The 21,944-nt window shown below is 43.7% G+C and overlaps 2 protein-coding genes and 2 long non-coding RNA genes across 21 annotated transcripts in view; 2 read left to right on the top strand and 2 right to left on the bottom strand.

Moving 5' to 3' along the window:
* Window positions 1–209: 209 nt before the first annotated feature.
* On the bottom strand, window positions 210–6,550 carry LOC121672076 (predicted GPI-anchored protein 58). Of its 5 annotated transcripts, none has more exons than XR_006018757.1 (4): window positions 6,023–6,542; window positions 3,880–3,968; window positions 3,075–3,156; window positions 210–1,016 (listed from the first exon to the last, which is right to left on the bottom strand). XR_006018757.1 is itself a non-coding variant. In XM_042044572.1 (4 exons), exons 1-3 carry the CDS (start codon window positions 6,389–6,391, stop codon window positions 3,100–3,102), a joined length of 534 nt encoding a protein of 177 aa, XP_041900506.1. In that variant the 5' UTR covers window positions 6,392–6,541; the 3' UTR covers window positions 210–1,016; window positions 3,075–3,099. The 5 variants fall into 5 exon arrangements, 4 of the variants coding, with proteins under 4 accessions (XP_041900506.1, XP_041900510.1, XP_041900508.1 ...); XM_042044572.1 differs by having other exon boundaries at window positions 3,880–3,987; window positions 6,023–6,541; XM_042044574.1 differs by having other exon boundaries at window positions 926–1,137; window positions 3,880–3,987; window positions 6,023–6,550.
* A 203-nt stretch (window positions 6,551–6,753) lies between these two features.
* On the top strand, window positions 6,754–11,796 carry LOC121672078. Its single transcript, XR_006018758.1, has 3 exons — window positions 6,754–6,900; window positions 10,122–10,599; window positions 11,561–11,796. It is a non-coding gene; the product is annotated as an uncharacterized LOC121672078 (long non-coding RNA).
* A 506-nt stretch (window positions 11,797–12,302) lies between these two features.
* Window positions 12,303–16,010, top strand: LOC121672079. Its single transcript, XR_006018759.1, has 2 exons — window positions 12,303–12,463; window positions 12,957–16,010. It is a non-coding gene; the product is annotated as an uncharacterized LOC121672079 (long non-coding RNA).
* The window catches only part of LRRFIP2 (LRR binding FLII interacting protein 2), a 62,672-nt gene continuing 56,253 nt past the window's right edge, over window positions 15,526–21,944 (bottom strand). For 13 of the 14 annotated variants that reach the window (XM_042044552.1, XM_042044556.1, XM_042044555.1 and 10 more), the window contains 5 exons: window positions 21,224–21,273; window positions 19,323–19,443; window positions 18,233–18,312; window positions 17,172–17,276; window positions 15,526–16,414 (listed from right to left, as the gene is read on the bottom strand). In XM_042044552.1, coding sequence (XP_041900486.1) covers window positions 16,304–16,414; window positions 17,172–17,276; window positions 18,233–18,312; window positions 19,323–19,443; window positions 21,224–21,273 — 467 coding nt within the window. In that variant the 3' untranslated portion in view covers window positions 15,526–16,303. Of the gene's footprint in view, window positions 16,415–17,171; window positions 17,363–18,232; window positions 18,313–19,322; window positions 19,444–21,223; window positions 21,274–21,944 lie in introns of those variants that run through there. The other variant, XM_042044557.1, reaches the window with a different exon arrangement.

Here is a 21,944-nt window from a genome sequence, read left to right as displayed (position 1 = left end):
AGAGCATCTCCCAGATTCTGTTTCTCAAATCACATTTATCAGTGTGACAACTGATACTCTGCTCCAGCTGGGCAGTCAATCCAGAGAGGAGAGGCTGGCTAATACAGTGTGAGGGACTAGAAAGAGTGATGTTTCAAGGTATTTTGGGATGCATGGGGGGGTGTTGCTGTTGTACTGAGGATGGCGAGAAGAACGACACAGAATGCAAGTCCAGGATAAAATGGGAATGTTTAATTAATTACAAACTCGTTTGGTAACTTGGTTCGCCATAGAGGAATGATATGATTGGTCCATTGGTCAGCCACCTACCAGAGTGACTGGCTGAACGGTATTAACACTCATTTGCAAAATATTTTTCCCAGTATACCAAAACAATCTCCACCACAGCCTGCACCTGTGAGATAGTTTACAAAATCTCAAACTGTTTACCAGCCAGTCTGCGTGAGAAAGGAGACTTTCACAGGTGGCTGAAGAAAGCTAGAAAATTTCTCTGGTAGCTTTTTAGTATCCACAATTCCCCCTTTTGACCAAAAAGGTAGCGTTTGTAGTCCTCTGCGGGGCCCCTTGCAGAAAGGAGAACACACACAGCATAAGGGATCCGTTTAGTAATGGCTGTCACCAGACTGAATCCAAATGAGACACTGATTTAAAGTGGGCAGAGAGATTCTCCAGCAGTGCCATGGGAGATACAGCTAGCGAATCCAGCTATATGTCCAGTCATTAATTCTGAATAGCCTTCAGGGCTCTACATCAGTTACTAATTCTGGATAGCCTTAAGGGCTCTAAAATTCTGCATAACATTCTGACTCCATAACATAAGAAACTTAAAGTTCAGTCTCTGCTTGTAGAAGGACCAGGCTGATGGTCGACATCTTGGTCATCATCAGAGGGATCATTCGATGAATGATCTGCATTCTGGTCATCATTTGAAGGTTGCCTTGGAGGTTGCCTGTTCTGCTTCTGGTACCGCAGGTCAGGGCGAGCGCATCTTGCAGGTAGCCACTGTACCCCAGTATCTGTGGAAATGCAAACATACCCACAACCCCAAGCAGTGAGCTCATGCAGGCCTTCCCACTTGTTAGTAAGTAGATCCCGTACCCAGACTTTCACTTGAGGCAGGTGCATCTCGCCTGCAGACTGCAATGAAAGAAAATGATTTAAAATAACAGGATTGTTCGAATTTGGTGGCACTGTAAGATGATTAATTGTATATAGAGCTTTTTCTAGTCGGCTCTGTGGGGTTTCTCCATGCATTCCCCCTTTTTGTTTCTCCAAAACACGCTTCAAGGTGCTGTGAGTACGTTCGATAATGGCTTGGCCAGCAGCAGAATGTGGAATACCCAAAGTATGATTTACACCCCATAGGTGTAAAAACTGCCACGTCTTCTGTGAGGTGTAGGCAGGGCCATTATCAGTTTTCACAGAAGAAGGCACGCCCAAGATCGGGAAAGTCAGTTTCCAATGGGCAATGACATCACAGCCCTTCTCTCCAGTGTGAGCAGTAGCCCACATAGCTGAGGAGAAAGTGTCAATAGACACGTGCACATATTTCAGCCAGCCAAATTCAGGGATGTGAGTTACATCCGTTTGCCAAAGCTGCAAGGCTTTGAGGCCTCTGGGGTTTACCCTCTGTGGTAAAGGTGCAGCGAGTCCATGACAGTCAGCACAAGAGCTGACAATGTCGCGCGCCTCAGTTGGCGTTAAATGAAACTGCTTCTGCAGGGTACGTGCACTTTGAATGAAGAAGCCGTGCGATGCCTTGGCTTGTGCAATTCTGTCAGGCTGAGGTGCTACCTACGCAGGGTTGGCTAGCATGTCAGCCCTGGCATTGCTTTCTGTTATGAAACCTGGCAAATTGGTGTGACTTGGAATATTCAGAATGTAATATGGGTGAACTTGAGCTTGAATTGCACTCCACAAAGTTTTCAATAGTGAAAACACAGCTGCATTATTGACTTCTTTCAAAAGTGAGCAATCCAAGTGTTGGGTTATATCTGCTATGTAAGCAGAATCAGTGACCAAATTCAAAGGAACCTCAGAAAATTGCTGAAAAGCCACGGCAACAGCCCTCAATTCAACCAGCTGGGCAGAGCCTGACTCATAGCCTTCCAGCACCTGCCAGTCAGATTCCTCCTTCCAGGTAACAGTGGCTTTCCCTGTTTTTCTGGAGCCATCAGTGAAGATGGTGGGCCCTTGCACTGGCACCTAACTATTTTTTGGCTGCAAGGTGAAGCTGGTCGATTTTGCCAACTGCAGTAATTTGTGGCTGGGCAGATGATAAGCAATCTGTCCCAAGAAGTTCTGCAGTGCACTTTGCAAAGGAGCGCTGTTAGTAAAGCTCCACTCAAAGTGTTCCTGCTGTACTGGAAGAACAATTGTTGCACAATCTGCTGCCATTAATTGCAAACAATGTTGGTGGCATTTGATTATCAAACAAGCGATCAATTCAAACAATGTGGGTGCTGTCTTTTTTGGCTGATGAGGCAAAAAGACCCATTCCAGGATATGGAAAGGGTCAGGCCACTGTTTATTCCACTGGCCAATGATACCTGTAGGATGAAAATCTGGAGTGGTGATGAAAATCTGGAGTGGTAATGAAAACAGTGATATCAATGGAGGGATCCACTCGATAAACCTGACAAGCCTGTTGAACCTCCGCCAGCGCTCATCGCTCTTCAGGAGTCAGTTTCTGAGGTGAATCCAACTCGGGGTCCCCCTTTAAAATATTAAAAAGTGGGGAAAGTTGTGCTGTGGTTAGCCCTAAATAAGGACGTAACCAATTAATGATACCCAGCAATTTCTGAGCATCATTCAAGGTCTTAATAGAATCTGAGAATTGCACCTCTTGGTGCTCTATACTTCGATCCAAAATTTTGACTCCTAAGTATTTCCAAGGAGGATGCTGCTGAACTTTCTCCGGAGCCACCTGCAATCCATAAGAATGCAGAGCAGCGAGCAGCCGAGGCTGAATCCTCAGCAGGTCATCCTGGGTGGATGCTGCCACCAGGATATCATGGTAGCAGTATGCCTCAGGAAACTGCTCACGAACTCCAGACAAAGCTTGAGCAACATACCATTGGCAGATAGTCGGGCTGTTCTTCATACCCTGAGGTAGAACCTTCCATTGATACCTCTGCGCAGGTTCCGCATTGTTAACTGCAGACACAGTAAAAGCAAATTTTGGGTTGTCATCAGGATGTAAAGGAATAGTGAAAAAACAATCCTTCAAATCAATGATCAGGATTTCCCGCCCTGTTGGGATCATGGTGGGTGAGGGCATACCAGGTTGCTATTCCTCCATACTTTCCATCACTGCACTGACTTGTCGGAGATCCTGTAACAATCTCCATTTCCCTGATTTTTTCTTAATTACAAAAACAGGAGTGTTTCAGGGACTAGTAGAAGGTTCAAGATGTCCCTGTTGTAATTGTTCCTGGACTAACTGATGAAGGGCAACTAACTTCTCTTCAGGGAGGGGCCACTGATGAATCCAGATAGACTTGTGTACTAGCCACCGCAAAGGCAGCGTAGGATATACTGCGCCCTTCGACACGGTGGCCCCAATTAAAAATTTGTCCCAATCCGCATCCCCCAAGGTGCCAACACATCCCACCCCCAGAGGTTAAGCAGAGCTGCAGTGACATAGGGCCGAAGTGTAGCTGTTTGCCCCTCTGCATTTTTCACCAGCACACGTTGCTCACTTAAGTAGCTCTTTGCCGTTCTTCCCAACCCTGTGATGGCTGACCCCGCAGGGGCCAGAGGCCACCTGGGAGGCCACGCAGAGAAGGAGACAACTGTCATGTCAGCGCCTGTGTTGATCAAACCTTGGAGTCGGATCTTGGGCGGTTGGGCATTTGGCAGGATTAGGTTACACATCACCTGTGGCTTTTGGCTGGAGATATCAGCAGTCCAGAAGACCTGCAGAAGCCCCCTAGATCCAAAGCCACCATCTCCGTGACTGTGTTGTTCTGCCCTAGGAACACATGACTTAGAAGGCACAAGTTGAACAATTCTAGTCTTTTCAGGAATGGTAATGTGGGGGTGGGTGTGGAAACCATAGCACAAATCTGGCCTGTAAAATCAGCATCAATAACTCCTGGGTGTACAAAGATCCCTTGAAGGGTGACACGAGACCTACCTGCAAGCAATGCGCTGAAGCCCTGACCTAAGGGTCCATAAGCATCCAAGGGAACCTTATAAACATGACAGGATTCTAAGATGACTGTTGCTGTGCTGTGCACATCCACCCCAGCTGATCCCTGGGTGCTGGCTGCAAGCTGACTGAGTAGGCCTGTGTCTGTACCATGCCCTTGGGAAACATTTGTGTCTGTGCACAATTCCCCTTTGCACTCCTGGGCAAGTTTCCAGAGTGTATCAGAGGTCAACCATTGGCATGATACACAGATCCACAGTATTCTGCAGAATGACCTGGCCTACCACATCTCTCTCATTGAGCAGCTCCCCTGTTTTCCTTATTTCTCATCTTTTGTCTAATCTGTTTCTGCTTGCTCTCAAGCCTAAGTTGCCTTTTTTGTCCACCAGAATTTAACTGAAGAGGTGGCCAGAGCAGATTTATGCTCCCCAGATCCCACCTTAGCACAGGCTTCAACCATCTTTGTTAGCGTGGGTTCCCCTGGTAAAGCATCTATGATCCTTCTGCACTCATCATTAGCATTATCTCTTGCTAGCTGTCTACACAACAGGTGCCTCATGGCCTCATCTTCAACCTGCTTTTCCAAGGCTGCAGCAATCTTTTCCACAAAAGATAAAAAGTGCTTTTTCTCCCCCTGAGATATTTTCACATATCGTGTTTTAGGAGCAGCCATGTCTATGCCCTTTAATAAGGCTCCCATACCAATCCTCTGAGCCTGTTCAAGGATCTGAGGATGCCAGGTAGCCTGAGTATCAGGGTCCCAATAGTTATTGGCTCCCATGAGAACATCTGCAGAAACTCTGTATCTGGGATGAGTTGGAGGCAACTGCATATTCTCAGCTGCAGCCTTCTCAGCCATCCTTCTCCAATTAGCCTCAAAAACTGAAAATTGTACAGGTTGAAATAATACCTGACCTAGATGCTTAATATCAAACAGGGAAAGCAGATCAGTATTTAGCACTCTAATAATCTGCATGACTTCAGGAGAACCTCATCTGTCGAATTTCCCACGTGTTCACTTGTCAGAGGAAGTAACCTTCAGGGATGGGACTACGCGATTACATGGATATATTGTTTAAAATAACAAAACGCATCAGTCGAGGCGTGAGATTTTACAATACCTCCTAATAATGGCGACTAATCACAAGATTTAGAACTACATCGTAATTTATAACTTTCTAATGCAATAGGCACTTAAAACAACACTTTGTTTTGAATTTATGAGCTATCACCTGTGGCACTTCTCACTGCAATGCAGCTATGTCTTGACCAATAACTTCTCATGTCACGTACACACAGATGTCTCTATTATACCATCTACATTCTTAACTTAAACTATATAAAATCACACTATTATCTTTAAAACCCTCCACCAGAACACCCAGTGTACATTTTTACTTATAACTATAGGAACACAGGCTTGTAATTCTTTTGCTTAAGATCTATAACTCTCTGTCAATTAAGCCAGACCTAGTCTCTTCCACGGTTGTAAACCAAAGCCTCTTTTAATTGCAGGAGTTTCTACTCCTTTGTGTCCCACACTAATCCATATTGAGCAACCTTAGTCTGCAGATCCTGGACCACCCTCCAAGCAAAGGTCTCATGTTTGTCAGACTGACCTGAGTTAGGAAGGGCTTTCTGTACAGGAGAAGTTTGGATAATACCCTCTGTATCACTACCACCTTGGTCCATCGTTACATCGCTGTGATCTACCTGCACACCATTCTGAGGCAAGGTAGCAGCCTGCTCAGGTCTCCCTTCCCCTTCAGGCATCCCAACTCTTTCTACTAAGTCCCAGTCCCCAGCCTCCAGTGCCCGCCTCTTGACCTCCTCCCAGAACCGTCTGGAATCTTTTGGACGCACAGTCACCTTGCATTCTGGAAATGTCCGAGGACGGTTGCGGGCTAGCCGTGTTACCGGTTGCTGGCGCCTGAGCGCCTTCACAGATTCCCGTAGCGAAGCAGGCGTGTCCATAGCAACGCTGCTAGCATCGTCGGGCAGGGGTGCGTCCGATGGTCTCCCGGGAGGCTGGCAGGATGCAGGCACCACACCAGCGTGCGGCGCGGCTGCGGGGGCTGTAGCGGCGAGGGCTACGCCCGGCAAGGCAGCTTGAGACGTTGCGGCTTGCATCGGCACCGCCATCTGCGCAGGCTCCGGCGCTGGGGCCGCCGGCGCCGCGCCCCGTGCCGCGCCCAGGGCTGCCAGCGCGAGTCCAGCCGCGGTAGCCTGTCGCGACATCTGCAGCAGTGCTGCCAGCTGCTGTGATACCTCCCGCAAAACCGTAAGCTATTGCGTTACCTCTCGCATCATCGTAAGCTGCTGTGCCAAGAGGCTGTGCGCTATCTGTCCTTGCACCAAACATTGCCCAGCTGTTGGGGCATGCGCATGATAGCCAAGCGCTACGGGTGCCGGCGCGGGACAGAAAGGCACCGGAAACGTGGCTGCGGCAGACTATGGCGGCTTGCCCGCACCCGGGACCGGCACGGACGGTTCCCGCGGCGGCAGCGCGGCCGGTTGCGCTGCGGCAGGCAGCGGCGCCGAGCTCGGCTGCTGGGCTAACGGCGCTGGGCCCGCCCATGGAGCGGCGGGTGGTGCCGGGGCGGAAGCCGCCATGACACCCCCCGCCTCACCCGGTCGCGGCAAAAGGGACGCCGTGGGAAGGGGAGATCCCGCTGCAACAACCGATATAGGTGGCTGAACGTGCGACTGTGGCACAGAGGAGGGAAGGGCGGCCGCCGGAGCGAAAGGTGGAGGACGCTCCAGCTCTTCTGCTGGCGAGGGGTATCTCGAAGGGGCATACTTCCGCGGGGAAGGATAGGACCCCCGCTCTGTACTCCGGACTGGTGTCGGAGACGGAGCGATCGTACTGCCCACGCTGTCTTGAGTCAGTCCCCCCTCAGATAACTAATCATCCGCGGCAGACCCCTCAGAACCTTCATCCTCAGATTCATCAGAGCCCGTTGTCCCTTTCCGTCTCGTCCTTTTGTCCATTTCTGCATTATAACATATAGAGTTCCCGACGTATGTAGTAGGTTGACTACATTCTTATCGCCAGATGCAGCCTCGTGTATTAATGCGTCCCCTAGCCGTTTCCAAGCTTCTGAGCATTGTTAGGATCTGGTGTAAGCCCGTGATCTGCAGCCCAGTGAAGCAAAGCGCAGAGAGCTTCATCAGTTATATCAGCTCCTGCGATCACTATCACAGATTTGAAGGCAGAAAGTATCGTGCTTTCTTTTGAGGATTTATGTCCCATCTTTTCGGTCTAGGGTTCCGTCCCCGCAGCCCGGGGCCGCGCGGCGGTTCGGTTCGCCTCTAAGTGCGCTTGCAGTTCACGTCGCAGGCCACCAGATGTCACTGTTGTGCTGAGGATGGCGAGAAGAACCACAGACTGCGAGTCCAGGATAAAATGGGAATGTTTAATTAATTACAAACTCGCTTATATAACTTAGTTCGCCATAGAGGAATGATATGATTGGTCCATTGGTCAGCCACCTACCAGAGTGATTGGCTGAACGGTATAACACTCATTTGCAAAATATTTTTCCCAGTATACCAAAACAATCTCCACCACAGCCTGCACCTGTGAGATAGTTTACAAAATCTCAAACTGTTTTCCAGCCAGTCTGCGTGAGAAAGGAGACTTTCACAGGCGGCTGTAGAAAGCTAAAGCTATAAAGTTTCTCTGGTAGCTTTTTAGTATCCACGGGGGGGGGCGAGGAGGAAGGGAGGTAGGTCAGACCTTGCCCTCACAAGACAGTGAACTGCCCTCCACCACCCACCCCTAGAGCCTGTATCCTAGCCCCACAGTGTCTGCCAATCTTTGGCACACCGGAGGCAGTGCTCCACTCTTGCCTAACCCAGCTTTTGGCCAGAGTGGCCAAATCACTGTAAGTCCCACCTGTGGCAAGGGCCCAGGAAGGCCAAGTGGTATTTAGTCTTAGAACGAGGCCAGCACACATTTTGATCCTACCTTCCTCTTGGAGTTTGTATCTGAATGCTGCTGGAACCCAGGAGTTGGCAGCTATATGTGTGCTTTTCTGTATCTTTTCTGTCTTTCTTCTTTCTAATTCCCTCTTCTCAGAACATCTTGAATAACAATATTGAACGGGTTTAAAGTTTGCTAAATTGAATGGGCCAAATTAATGCTTTGAGCAGTGTTTTATGTTGACTGGATGCTGTACTAAATCTTTTGCTAGAGTTCCCTGACTTTCTACAATTTGCCAGTAAACTTTTGTCTTGTTTTGACCTCTTGAGAATATCTGGTCAGTGTTTCTCCCATGCGTCTAACACAGAGTACATGAACCACTATGAAGTCCTTTTATTAGGGCCTTACACACAGGTGCTTACACAGATACAACAGAGGAGGAAAAGAGTGCACTGGCTGCACTATGTCCAGACTGGACTCTAGAACCGGGCAGAGTACACTTAAAGCAACCCCTGAAGAGTAAGAGACACCATCAGCTCTCCACTGTACTTCCTAATGCATTTACTACCAGCTTCAATAGAAAACACAAATCCTGACATAAAGTAGACCTGAGAGACACAAATATTCAGAATCAAGTGGTCCTAGACACTCCAAATCCATTAAAAGCAATGAAAGTGCTACTTCAAACATGATAGGAAAGTCTATCTCCATTGTTCAACCATCATTATATGGGACATTTCTAAAATGAAAAATAACAAACATTATTTCTACCTGAAGATGGTAAATGAGCCAACTAGTCAAGGCTCCACTGGACCTGCTGTTTGTAAACAGTGAAGGACTGATGGGTCATGTGGCAGTTGGAGACCACCTTGTGCACAGTGATCATGAAATTATACAGAGTTTTAGTTTCTTGGAGAAGTAAGGAAAGGGATCAGCAGTGTAGGTTAAGGACGGTCGGGCGATGTCTATAAGCAGATCTTGGAACACATGGGGTTTATTGCAAAGGGCGTGGGTATAGGGGCACTGCTCAGAGCTGCCAGACTCAGCTCTGAGCAGGCCCAAGAGAGCAAGAGAGTAAGCGGGTAAGAGAGAGAGAGAGAGTGTAAGAGCAAGGAGAGTGAGGAAGAAGTAGTAAGAATAAGAGCAAGAGTGGAAGTGTCTGAAGTCCTGGTTACAATACAATAAATCATCTTCTGTACTGAATATTCTAATTGTCACTAACCAATCTAATACAAGATACAAATCCTATAGCATTTACATACAGCCTATAAGAGTTCTTATATTACCATAGAGTGTTACATCTTAACTTCTAAAAACTATTCTTTGGACCCCTTCTGCTGAGCTAGTAGGGTCTGCTCTGACCCTTGGACCTGCTTGCAAGCAGAGGGTATTGTTCAATCAAGAGGGGATTACCTTCAGTCGGCCATGCCATTGTTTTCCAGTTGTTCAATAACTAAGACTTGGTATTTCAAAAGTGGCTTTCATTTCGATGTTGCCTGTAGCTTTCATATTCCCAAAATCTTTTGTCAGGCAATCATATTTATAAGGCTTTCCCGTTTCATCTTCCCCAACAAGCAGAAATGCTACCTTGGAGTTCTCGAGGGCAGACTTCAGCCAGTTTGGGACACTGGTTGACATAGTCCATTGGAAGGAAGTCCTGAGGAAGCAAAGAATGTCCAGGAAGGCTGGACATTCTTCCAGAAGGAAGTCTTAAAGGTACAGAACCAGGCTATCCCCCATGTACTGAAAGATGAACCATGGGAAAAAATACTGGCCTGGCTGAAAAAAGAGCATTGGCTGAAACTCAGGAAGATGGCTCAGCAGCTCACAAAGAGTACAAGGGTGCAGGGAGAAAATTAGAAGGGTCAAATCCCAAGCAGAACTTAATCTGGCTTCTGCCATAAGACAACAAAAAATGTTTTTACAAATACATCAGCAACAAAGGAGGGCTAAGCAGAATCTCCCTCCCTTATTGGATGTGGGAGGAAACATAGTTACAAAGGACGAGATACTTAATACCTTCTTTCTCTCAGTCTTTAATAGCAAGACCCATTGTTCTCCAGATACCCTGCTCCTCGAGCTGGAAGACAGGAACATAAGCAGGACAGGATCAGAATGAAGCTCCCGTAATTCAGGAGGAATGTTCAGCTACCTGCTATGCCACTTAGACATTCATGAGTCTATGGAGCCAGATGATATCCACTCATCAGGGTACTGAGGGAGCTGGTGGAAGAGCTCACCAAGCCAACATCAATCATTTATAAAAGTCCTGGCTAACTGGGGAGGTCCCAGGTGACAGGAAGTTGGCAAATATTATGCCCATCTACAACAAGGGCTGGAAGGAAGATCCTGGGACCTACAGGCCTGTAACCCTAATAGTTCTCCCCACACCAGCCATGGGGGCTTGCACTGCAACGTCAAGGCCACGAACATCATCCTCAACCTGGCCATTGGTAAGGTGAAGCTGATAACTTCAGTTGCAGCACAAATCTAAAGGACATGCTATACACCTAGTTTTCAGGTGAGCCCATGCTAGGGCCTGGTCAGGCGCCAAAGGGCACCCTTTGCTGGGGTGGGAATAATTCTTCAAGATGTTTTTTTCATGGAGGGTAGGTGGGGACGATTTTGTGGAATGGGAGCCAGCTAGTACTGGTGTGGGGGGAACCAGCGCAACAAAACCTGTGGAGGGTAGCAGAGGGGGGTTTGAAAAACCTTTGCACCAGCCACTTTCATTTGCAGGCATGGGAGGGCTTGTGGTGCTATACCCCCCTCTTCTGCCTTGGCCTATGGTATTTTTCTTGACCAATGCAGGGGTGGGGGCAAATAAAAGGCAGTGTTTTCCCTACTCCTGCATGAGTGTTTTCCTTGCATAAGGTTGGGCCTTCCCGGGGCTCACTCTGCCGTCTTTCAGTGTCAGGGACTTTCTTTTCAAACCTAAAGTTTGTTGACAAGGGTCAGGTGCTGGCAAAAAGGTAGCAGGTCACACTGTGTGGCACCGGTGTAGTCTCCACATCCTCAGGGATGCCAGGCGAGGGCAGCGTGCCCCTGATGAGCTCCATCTGTATCCCACAAGAAAGCAGGTGTACAGCCCCACCAGAGGGGATAATCTTCCGCTACCGTGGACATCCAGCAATGATCTGGTCCCTGAGCGTTCTGCTCTATGACGTGGCCTTCAACAGAGATGAGGACATTATTCTGGGCTGTTATCTTCTTCCTGCCATTGGTGTTTTGAGCTGGTACCTGGCTTTGCATCGCAGGAGGAATAACAGAGTTGGGAGATTACAGGTGGCATACGAGCACCCTGTTCTTGCAACTACGGAGGAGATTGATTTCTCATGGTTAGCTGGAGGAACTGGCACACGTCCTACCATCCTGCTCTCCAAAAGAGAGAATTGATTGGGAAGTTTGGGCATAGCCTGGGCACTGTAGACCCTTGAAAAGAGGGGACCATTGACCAGCAGCTTTTTGTTTTCTCTCCCCAGAGTGCCAGCACTTCGTCAAATGGTGTTTATCCATGTGTCCCTTGGACAGGCCTTAATTGGAAGACCTTTTCAAGCATTCTTGGCTGCAGGACATTCACCTGCCCCAGGAGATGGCAAAGATCCATCCCCCTGCACACTAGTATCCAGCAAGCAACAGCTCTACACATCTCATGGCATTAAGAAGCCAAGAAAGCCAGACTCTTTCCCTGCAACTGTAGCACAGAGTAGGGATCACAGATGATGAGATGCTTCTGCTGGTCCTGGGGGAAGTTGCAGAAGAAGTGGCTAAGCACTCTCCATGGTATTTCAGAAGCTGTGGCAGTCCGGTGAAGTTTCCACAGACCAGAAAAGGGGAAACATCCCCACTGCAGATCCCTGGCATCGTGGTCTCCCTGCAACCCAGGGTACAACTATGGCATCCTGTGGCATCCTGTGGCATCCTTGTATTACCGCAGGCCTGGGCCTGAGGGTATATCACTGTGTCCTGCAGCCACAGGGAGGAGGAGGAGAGAAGATCCAGCAGGCAGGAATTGTGCAGCAAGATTGATTTATTTAAGTATTTTACAAACTCTTTTATAGACTTTTTTCTTCATAGTCTAATTGGACAAAGGATCGGCCACCCCTTGGGGTGATTGGCCAAAATCCTAAAACATCCATTGTCAAAATATTTTTCTACTATACTAAAACCAAGACTTTCCAAGGTTGCAGGTGGCTTGGTTGTTTACCTACTCTGCTACCTCTTCTGTGAGAGAGAAAAGTCTCTCACGGACTTAGAAAATAGCAAGAAAATCCTTGCTAGCAGCATTTTTGTATCTACATCCTTGGCTTGGCCACCAGCAGGGCAAAGCTGATTGTGGTTACAGCACCTTCCTTGAGGACAGTCTACACCCAGTTGAAATCAAGGTGAGTCTACACCTGGTAAGAGGGAAACACTCCTGGTTCCAGGCATTGCATAGTCCAGCCTGGTTGGGCACTAGAGGTTCCCCGCTTCGCTATGGTGGGGAATTTTTCAGCTAGTTGCCAGGGGTTTTTTTGGTGGGGGAGGGCATGAATGTTGTGGAAGGGGAGCGGGTTCCTGGCCTTGCTAACAGCTTCCACCACCCACCCTGGCATGGGCTGGGGTGGGGGGAGCCTGACAAAAGCATCTGCCCCTGGGGGTAGTGGAAGCAGGAGTTCTGAATCCATGCACCAGCAAGTTTGCTTTGCAGGCCCTTGAGGAAGGGCTGGGAGAGGCAAAGGCAAGTTTTTTCCCCACCTGTGGGGAGGTTTATTCCTGGCAGATAATGGTTGGGTCTTCCTCAGGCCTGTGATATAGTGATACCATTTTACCTTTTATCTTGTTTCCACGTTTTTGTTTTTAGTTTACTTTCATGCATTTGTAATTTGTTTTTTAAAGAAGATTCTATCTGGTGCCTGGACTGCATCGGGAAGTGCTGTGATCATCTGCAGAGTGGATTCACTGCCAGTGCTACCCTGGCCACTATCTGCAGGTACATCTCCTTCAAGACAGATGAGGACATCATCTGGGATCAGCTCCTCTTCCAGCAGCAGGTCTCTTAAGGTGGGTACCTGACCTCACAGCATGGGTAGCATAATGGCTAGTGGAAGACAGCAGCGGGCACATATGCTTCCCCCCACCCTTCCAAGTATAAGGAGGCTGATCTCCCATGGCTAACTGGAGGAGGTGGTGTAAGTCCTGCCACCCTGCTCTCTTTCAGAATGGAGAACTGATCAGGTTTGGGTGCAGCTCTGAGCATGGCCAGTAGCTCAGGCACTGCAAATGGAGAAGGCTGTGGACAGGAGCCTTCTCCAACTGACCATTTTCTGGTTTCTGTCCCCAAAGTGCCAGCACCTCATCACAGCAAAACAGCATCACTGAGCCTGTCAATTTGGTGGTGGTGATGGGGTGTTTATTTGCTGTCAAAAATAAAACTTTTTTGTAATCAGAGTATTTCTTTCATCCTTTTCCAAGCTTTTGGTCCCCTTCCTCTAGGATAACCCTTTGTGTCCTTTACACACTGGCTTTATTGGAGTTGGGAGGGGGTTAAGCAACCTGAAAAATGAAACAACAGCTCCTGTTGTTTCAAACTGCAGTAGCTACTTCAGTGACCCTGAACTGCCACACAGGCACATACCTTTTTGGTGCTGCTGTCTGTCCCCTAACAACACAATCACCAAATGTTTTCACCCAGCCCTAACAGACCTCCACAGACCAAACAAAACCCCATAAACTTGAGGAAAGGACAAACCATGCTGGGTGTTAAAAAAACATGCCCTCAATAAAAGAAAAAATGGTATTATGCCATGTTAGTTATCTTTATGCCTACTTTGTACTAACCTCATGCCTTTTTGTGAGCAGTAAGTTGGTATAACCCTGCATGCAAGAGCCACTAAAAATTGTCCCTGTCCCCTTGCAACTATCTATAAAATTATCTGAGTGATATAATTAAACACAACTTACACTTTTTCCTCAACCAAACCCCAACTGAACTGACCAAATATAGTAACTTTTTCTATAAGCTTTCCATAATTACACCTAATACTTGTCTTTTATTTGGCCAACAAGCAATGTGTGGTCTCCAGCAATACTGGTACCATCATGTTCTATTCACTTGCCTGTCACAGATACACTGGTTCTCTGGTTCTGATTAAATAAATTGTGCTTTGGTAAAAATAAATATAAAAAAAGCTTTCCATATTGCAATCCAACTGTCACTCATTATTACTCACAATTTTTTTCATGCCTATACCTGTAACAAGATAAAATAACAATTTTGGTTTTTTTCCTTGCTACTGCTTTTCCTGGTACCTCCCATTCGGATATTGCTCTGGATATTTTGTTGAATTTGCTTTAATTTTCTGGTAGCAAGAACTTGGGAATCTCTTCAATTAACATGCCCATGCTAACACTTTGTAATTTTTCTTTTAAAAAACTACTAGAAATCTTGATTTTAAGAAAGAATGTACTGATGCTTTATCTCTACCTCAGAAAAAGTCCTTATCTGACTGTCATGGTTTACAATTGAAGCTGCAGTTTTCCCTCTGCCATAAAATGTCCAGCTTCAATGGGGTGGTTTAGAAGAAGTGACTCAGAAGATAGGTCCCCTACCACATGCCAAATAAAGTTTTAACAGAGTTTTGTAAACACTGAAAACCTCCTAAGTATCCGTTTATCTTGAGAATACCTACCATTAAGAACTCATCAAGAGTTGAGAGTTTCTACTGAATAAGTATACAACAAAAAGCAAAGAGTTAACAGCACAATGATCTATGTGATTGCCAAACTGTAATTGTCTCCTGTTTAATACACAGGCCTAAGTAGATCTGCTACTTAGGTATCTCAACAGGGAAGGAATTTTATTTTTCAAGTCCAGAAGACATCCAGAGACAGAAAGCTTTAGTTTTGCATTGTCAAGATGGCTGTTCTTTGAAAACAGCTCTGGTCAAGCAGAGGTACTAACTCTTGGGATTGCAAAGGTCCTGAAACTTGCCTTGCTTTGAGAAATACTCCCAAAAGGGTAGCAATTTCCAAGATGAAAACACCCTTTACATGTCCAAAAGAGTAATTCCTCTCAGACCAAGGCTCCTGCTGGCCTCAAGAAAAGTTCAACACAGGGGCAGTGCCACTTCAAACACTTCAGAATGGCCTCTGCAGGTGCTACTGATTTCCTACTTGTCAGCTCGAAGAGTGGAAGTTCTTAATAGTATTCACTGTCTACAGGGAGTATGCTACCAACATAAACCACATCATTGCAGAAAACACCTTTTTCCTTGTGAAGCTCCTCTGCTCCATGGTAATACTGTCAAACAGTAGCAGACTAGGTTAAGAAAAAAAAATTCAAACTCATACTTCCAAAGGCAAAAAGATACCTGTTAAGAATATAAAGATCAGATTCTATTATTCTACAGATTTTGCTCTGTCCTGTTAGCATCTCAGTATTCAAAAGAAAACACAAAACATCCAGTTTTGGTCAGTAAAGTGTCCATTTAATAAACTCCTTAGCCACATTTCTCACCCCCTTCCTCCCACCATAAAGTTTCAATTCGCACTTAAGCGGATGACACAATTTGATGGTGTATAACTTCCATTTTTAAAACTGTACTCTTAATACTAAGAGTATCAGGGGCTAGTATTTGACAAAATTACATAGAAGTCAGATGTGCCCATGCAAAAGAAGCAGATCTTTATATACAGTCCCTATTTTTTCTTATAAATTTAAATATTTTAAAAAATGTATTTTCAAAATGTATAAAGTTTAGGGAATACCCCAAATGTATCTTAAAATAAAATGCTTTCTGGTTTCAAAGGTTATTTCAACAATGAAGTTTAAATTGCACCAGATAAAAGGCACTTGTGCTGTGTGATGTCTTAAGCAAGTATATGTTAGTTTTGTAATACAGTGTCTTGAATTCATGCAGCTGTCTCTGAGCATCAAGCATCATTAAAGCAGCCAAAAGAGATCATGAGTAAACTTGATTCCACAGTTGTAAAAACATAAAGCATTGTGCTCCATCTTTGACTCTAGAATCAAACACTACTGAAAAATTGCTGTCATTCACATGGGAATTCAATCTACGTTTCATTCTCTCATAAATTACAAAAAGTATGTCACTTAATTATGAAACTAAACCACCAGTGACAGCTCAGTGTTCGCATAGTTTGTGCCACTGAAAGTCTGTTTTTATAAACAAGCTAGGGACTAGTTATTCAAGGAGCAGTGCATTGTATTTTCAATTTCCATTTCACTGTTGAGATAAAAGCGCAGTCCTATTTGCCTTCATCTTCTCCAGCCTTTTCATTAAATGGCTATTGGTCATCTCCATCTCTTCTATCTTATCCAGTGCTGTTCTTAACTATAAAATGAAAAAAAAAATTATGATCACTTTAGCTTGTTTGGACTTTGTGCTGTTCTCAAGCTTTGTAAGAGGAATAAAAGTATTATATGTTTCATAAGAATGCCACAGAAGTTAAGATATAACACTTTCATTATTGCAGGCAGATTAAACAGAATTCAACTGTTAAAAATAAGTGTGAAGCAACTGAAACATGAACTGTATTCATTCCAAAAGAACTAGGTGCCTGCAGCCTCCCATTACATGAAAGCAATTTACCTAGAACAAGGTAAAGTACTGTCCACCACTATTATTTGCATACAGCTATGTATTCCCATCACAGTTAGCAGGTATCATGCTAGTGATGCAGCAGCTCTTAAGCAAGAATGATCAACAGCTCAGTTAAATACAGCTTCTTCCCAGAATCCTGTGAGGTGCAAGTTGGAAAATTCCCAGGCTGTCACTTGACATAGGGATCATTCAACTTTCCAGCAACTTTTGTAGAAGGATTACTTTAAAACATTACAAGTTATCATATTTAGAAAAAAATACCACTTAGATGCTCCCTTCCAAGGAAGTACAGCATTGAATTGTAGTTAGTATTACTTTAATGTGCTAGATGTCTGCTGAATGTAACACTAAGACTTGAAGGTTATCTCAAAAAACAATTAAAAGCTGTAACTGAAGATTACAAAAAAAACAGAGCTTGGGAGGCAAAAGACAGAGCAGCTCAAGACAGAAAGGAACATACAGCTGGAAAGGAAACCAAGTCGGTTACCTCTCGCTGAAGCTTCCTTTTTTCAGCTTTGAGTTCATCTTCTACTTTTTCTGCATTTTCTGCTGCATTTTTATACCTTGCAACCTGTCCCTCAAGTCGTCCAATCTGTAAACCCAAACAAGACAAAAGGAACATACTCAGGTGTTCCACCTGGAGTTCACCTGCCACCAGCTGTTCTTCCCAGGACAAAGCTGAGAACAGACAGAAGGTTAAAGAACACACCTTTTAAAACATGTTTAGATCAGAAAACTAATTCCTTAGAGAACAGAATCAACATAAGCAGAGAGAGAAGAGCTGGAATACAAAAAATCAAGAATTGGGAAACCCATGGGATTAAAAATGGAAGTAGAAAGTTGAAAAGCAGTAACCATATGAAAAGGTGCAAAGTAGAAAGGAGACTGTGAACTGTTATTGGGGACATGATGAAAGAGGTCTTGAGCCCAACCACAGAGTTCAGTAAGGAGAGGGCTTGAGACAAATCCTGATTGCAACCTGTAGATGTTAAAACCCACTGGCTGGATTGTTCTATGTACAGCTCCCTGCTACCCCTAAATCCACATGACAGGCTACTAGACTGAATCTGTGCAAAAGAGAAAAGATATGCATCTGTGATTTAAATTATAATCCTTTATGTAGTTTTTAGGTAATAAGCTGTAGTTAAGTTCCTAAAATACAAAAGTATGGCAGAATATAAAGAGGAACTGAAGCTACTAGTTCAAGAAAATAAATTTATTTAACTTAATTACTTGTAAGAAGGCTCTAAATACTGTGGAAGGCACATAATTTACTCTCTAAATTCGAGAGTTATACATCTGTGAAAACAATCACACTTTTTAAGTCAATAACATGTTTTTATAGTTCAGCATCTTGGTAGATTTTCCCTTATGATTAGACTGTACGCAGGTATTTAACTGCAGGAAATACAAAAACTGTGCTGTCATTCTATGCAAAATAAATATCAATCAGTAAATTAAATGAGGAAATATGCTTTCATAGTTTTTGTTGAAAAAAGTATTGTAGAAGTGTGCAGTGTAATAACAAACATGAAGAAAGACACTTACATTTTGTTCCAAAGTAGCTATATCTTGTTCAGCTTTTGAAAGCTTGAATTTGTATTCACTAATTTGTCTGTTGGCATCTCCTAGACAAAATTTGACATGAATATGTTAGTCAAAGCAACTCTCTAAACTAGCAGTTTCCCTTTTAATTAAAAGATCATTCATTAAAAAGACCATTTTATTGAGAAGCCCATACACAGGATCACAGAGAGGTAAATGTTCTTTCGGCAATCTTCGAGAGTATGGAAAGGAAGTAATTTTCCTTTATTTAGAGAACACAACTACTGTCTCTATAAAAGTGTGCATTTAATCTCACGTGCACCAATGAGATACACACCTTTTAAAACACGTGTTTAGCTGAGCAAACTAATTCCTTAGAGAACAGAATCAACATAATAATCAACACACACTGCGAAATGTCAGACCTTTAATAAACATAACACCAGCAACATTCAACTTAGACATCTGTAATAGTATTTGAATAGTAAGGAGCACAAGGCTTGAACTTGACTGATAAACTCTAAGGAGCTCTGCAAATTATTTTGGTGTTACATTTGAGCCCTCACATTGCCAGTGCTTTGTTCATGTTCATTGACACAAGCATATTAAACGACAGTCTGCCAAACAAGTAAGTTTTCAGCTGAAGAAATAGCTTGCTTGAAACGAAAAGCAGCTTAGTGCTTCTATAAAGCAACACTAAATATTAGGTTAAATAAATTTTCATGTTTTGCTTCAAGACAATAGTCTTCTAGATTAAGTTTCTGTATCAGAGATTGAACAAAATCATCACGTAGAATAGATATTAAAAAAAGTCTTAGCTGAAATTCTATTGTCTAAAAATTGTATTCAAGTAGTGGCACCTAATCTAGGCAAGGTTATCAACTGAAAAATAACTTCCCAGAATGTTGTTATTCAACAGTGAAAGAGGTAGATTTTTAACCTATTCTGCAGTGAGGAATTCCATGCAAGGACATACACCAACAAAAACCCATCTGCTCAACAATGTAGTCACTCACAATACTACTAGTGCTCAACAAAAGGAGTTGGAGGTCCTCTCTGCAAGAATAACTTTGAACAGTCACCATATACCTACTTTGCATTTCAATTAGTTGCAAGTCAGAGCCATTCTCTAAGCCTATTATATCTGGATTCATGCCATCACTTTTAGAGTATTTCTGTCGTTCTTCTTCCAACTGCATCTTCAGTTTTCTAACCTGAAAAAGAAGTGTTTCTTTATGAAAAAGACACTCCCAGAAGGTCAGTAGTTGTGTATCTAAATGTTCAATGGTGGAAGGGCAGAGTAGTCCTGAGATGTCACTGGCTGAGAAGGTTCTGTAAACAAGAATAGTAGAGCCACGCAGGGGAGTCAGTCCCTGAAGTCTGTGCCTGTAGCCCCCCAGCCCCATCACTGGGCGAGTACCCTCTGAATGTCAATGCACAACCCAAGCCCACCAGTTTGGTCAGTGCTGCAGTGATATCTGCACAGTGCAGGAGCACCCAGTAACTAACACAGCTCACTTTTCAGAAGAGGAGATGGCATTAAATTCCGTTTATGGATTTCTTCTACTGCATATCTTCTCCGCTCTAAACACACACAAAGATATTGAACAATATCCTAGTCAGTTTACAGAGAGAATAATCCATGGCTTTTTTAGGGGGTCCTCTCTCATACTCCACCCAGAAACAATGGTCCTAGGCAAGTCTGTAGTGCACATTAGTCTTTAACAGTTCCATTTCATGCTACAGAAACTGTCTCTCAATTTTTCCAGTAGTCAGGTGTGGATACAAAAATGCTGCTAGCAAGGAATTTTCCTGGTTCTTCTAAACCGTGGGATACTTTTCTCTCTCATGGAAGATAATAGCAGAAGTTCTGTGAACACCTGCGACCTTGTAGAACTATGTTTATGGTACAGTAGAAAAATATTTTGACAATGGATGTTTTAGGATTTTAGCCAATCACCCCAAGGGGTGGCTGATCCTTTGTCCAATTAGACTATGAAGAAAAGGCCTATAAAAGAGTTTGTAAAATACTTAAATAAATCAATCTTGCTGCACAATTGCTGCCTGCTGGATCTTCTCTCCTCCTCCCTATGGCTGCGAGACACGGCAATATCGACAGCGGAAACAGTCAGGGAACACAGATTTCTCAGCTATGTCCTCTGTGTATGGACATTATGAAAGAAGTAGGAGCTAAAAATATTGCCCTACAGATTAGCAGTGTATGAGTTAACTTGAAAAACCCCCATTCATGATACAAATCAAATAGATGATCAGTGATTTTTAAATTATACAGTGAAAAATATGTGCATACATATTTATATATATTTAATACTATACTTTATTGGCATTCCAAACAAGTATCTATACTATAATTAAAGTTCATTCACAGCAAAACCAAATGTTGACAACAATGGTTTAAATTTGCAATGTCTTCAATTAGAAGGGCAAAAACTGTAGTATTCTTAACAATTGCTCGATGGCTGTATGTTTGCTTGAGTCCTTTCTCCTCAAAACAGAGCTGTATTCCAACACAACTACTTTGATAATACTAATTTTCTCTTTGAGTAACAGAAATTATCAATGAAATAGGATCACTCAGTAATTTTGAAAAAAATGCCACTTGAGCTTATGAGAGTGTAATTTTACTGACTTTAATATTTCTCCATAAGACAAAATAAAAGAAAGAGCTTTAAGTATGTGCACTAATAGTAAAGTCAGGAACAAGTTAGTTCAGCTAACCAGTTAGTGAAATGACGTTTCTTTACCAACCAAGATCAAAGTCCCATGGATAAGGACACTAGCAAGAGAAACTGCTGATTCCTGGCAGTCAGTGAGGTAGGAAATTGAGCATTTTATTTTCCGTTAGTGCTTATGTATTTGATTAAGCACCTTTGGTGCTTAACATTTGTTTATTGCTTATATATAAATAGTATATATTTGTATCAGCAAAATGATACACAAAGGTCTATTTCTGACAGGAATAACTTATTTTACCTGGGACAGTAATTCCTCCTTTTCTCCAGCCAGTTTTCGTAGCCTGATATCTAAAACCAAAGAACCCAATTAAAAATCAGAGAAATCTGTAACTAAGAATATGTTTTTCATAATTTTTTGTTACATTCCAAATGAAATGCTCTTCAAAGCTAATAGCACTGGGACCACAAAACTTTGATATTTCACTAATAACACAACAACCTTCAGTTAATAGCAGAAAAAAGGAAAAAGTATTTAATTCGCACTGTTTATTAGTGTAACAATTCTAAAAGCAAGACCTCAGAGTTCACTAAATCTTTAAAGCAAATTAACAACTGAAGATTTTTTTTTAATACTAAAACAATTTTGTTCCATATCCAGAACAGCCATTTCCAACAAAAGTTTCTTCTGATTGTGTATTCTTTTCCCTGCCTTATTTGAAGGTTGTTGTCACTTCAGGGAAGCCACTAAGCTTCCCCATATGTTTAGAAAGTTTGCAAAAAGTGTTCCGAAACAACAAAAAAAGTACCTGGAAAAGGACCCACAGGAATGCAGCAATATCTCTACTTAGTCGGAAGATCAGTAATGGCTACAAAACAGTCTATCAAGCAACACTGTGCTAAGACTTGAGCAGCTCCCTTACAAATTGTAACTTTGACAGAAATGAAGCATAATGACATTTGTATTTCCCTGTGAGGGAGCCACAGCAGAAATACATATCAAGTCTAATTTCTGTCAATAC

The sequence above is a fragment of the Corvus kubaryi genome, unplaced genomic scaffold (genome assembly GCF_017639235.1).
Source record: "Corvus kubaryi isolate FWS band 111438036 unplaced genomic scaffold, C.kubaryi_AGA036_p1.0 37398, whole genome shotgun sequence".
In the NCBI taxonomy this organism is placed as follows: domain Eukaryota; kingdom Metazoa; phylum Chordata; class Aves; order Passeriformes; family Corvidae; genus Corvus; species Corvus kubaryi.
Note: the sequence above shows the minus strand (reverse complement) of the source record. Positions and strands in the feature narration are given on the sequence as shown.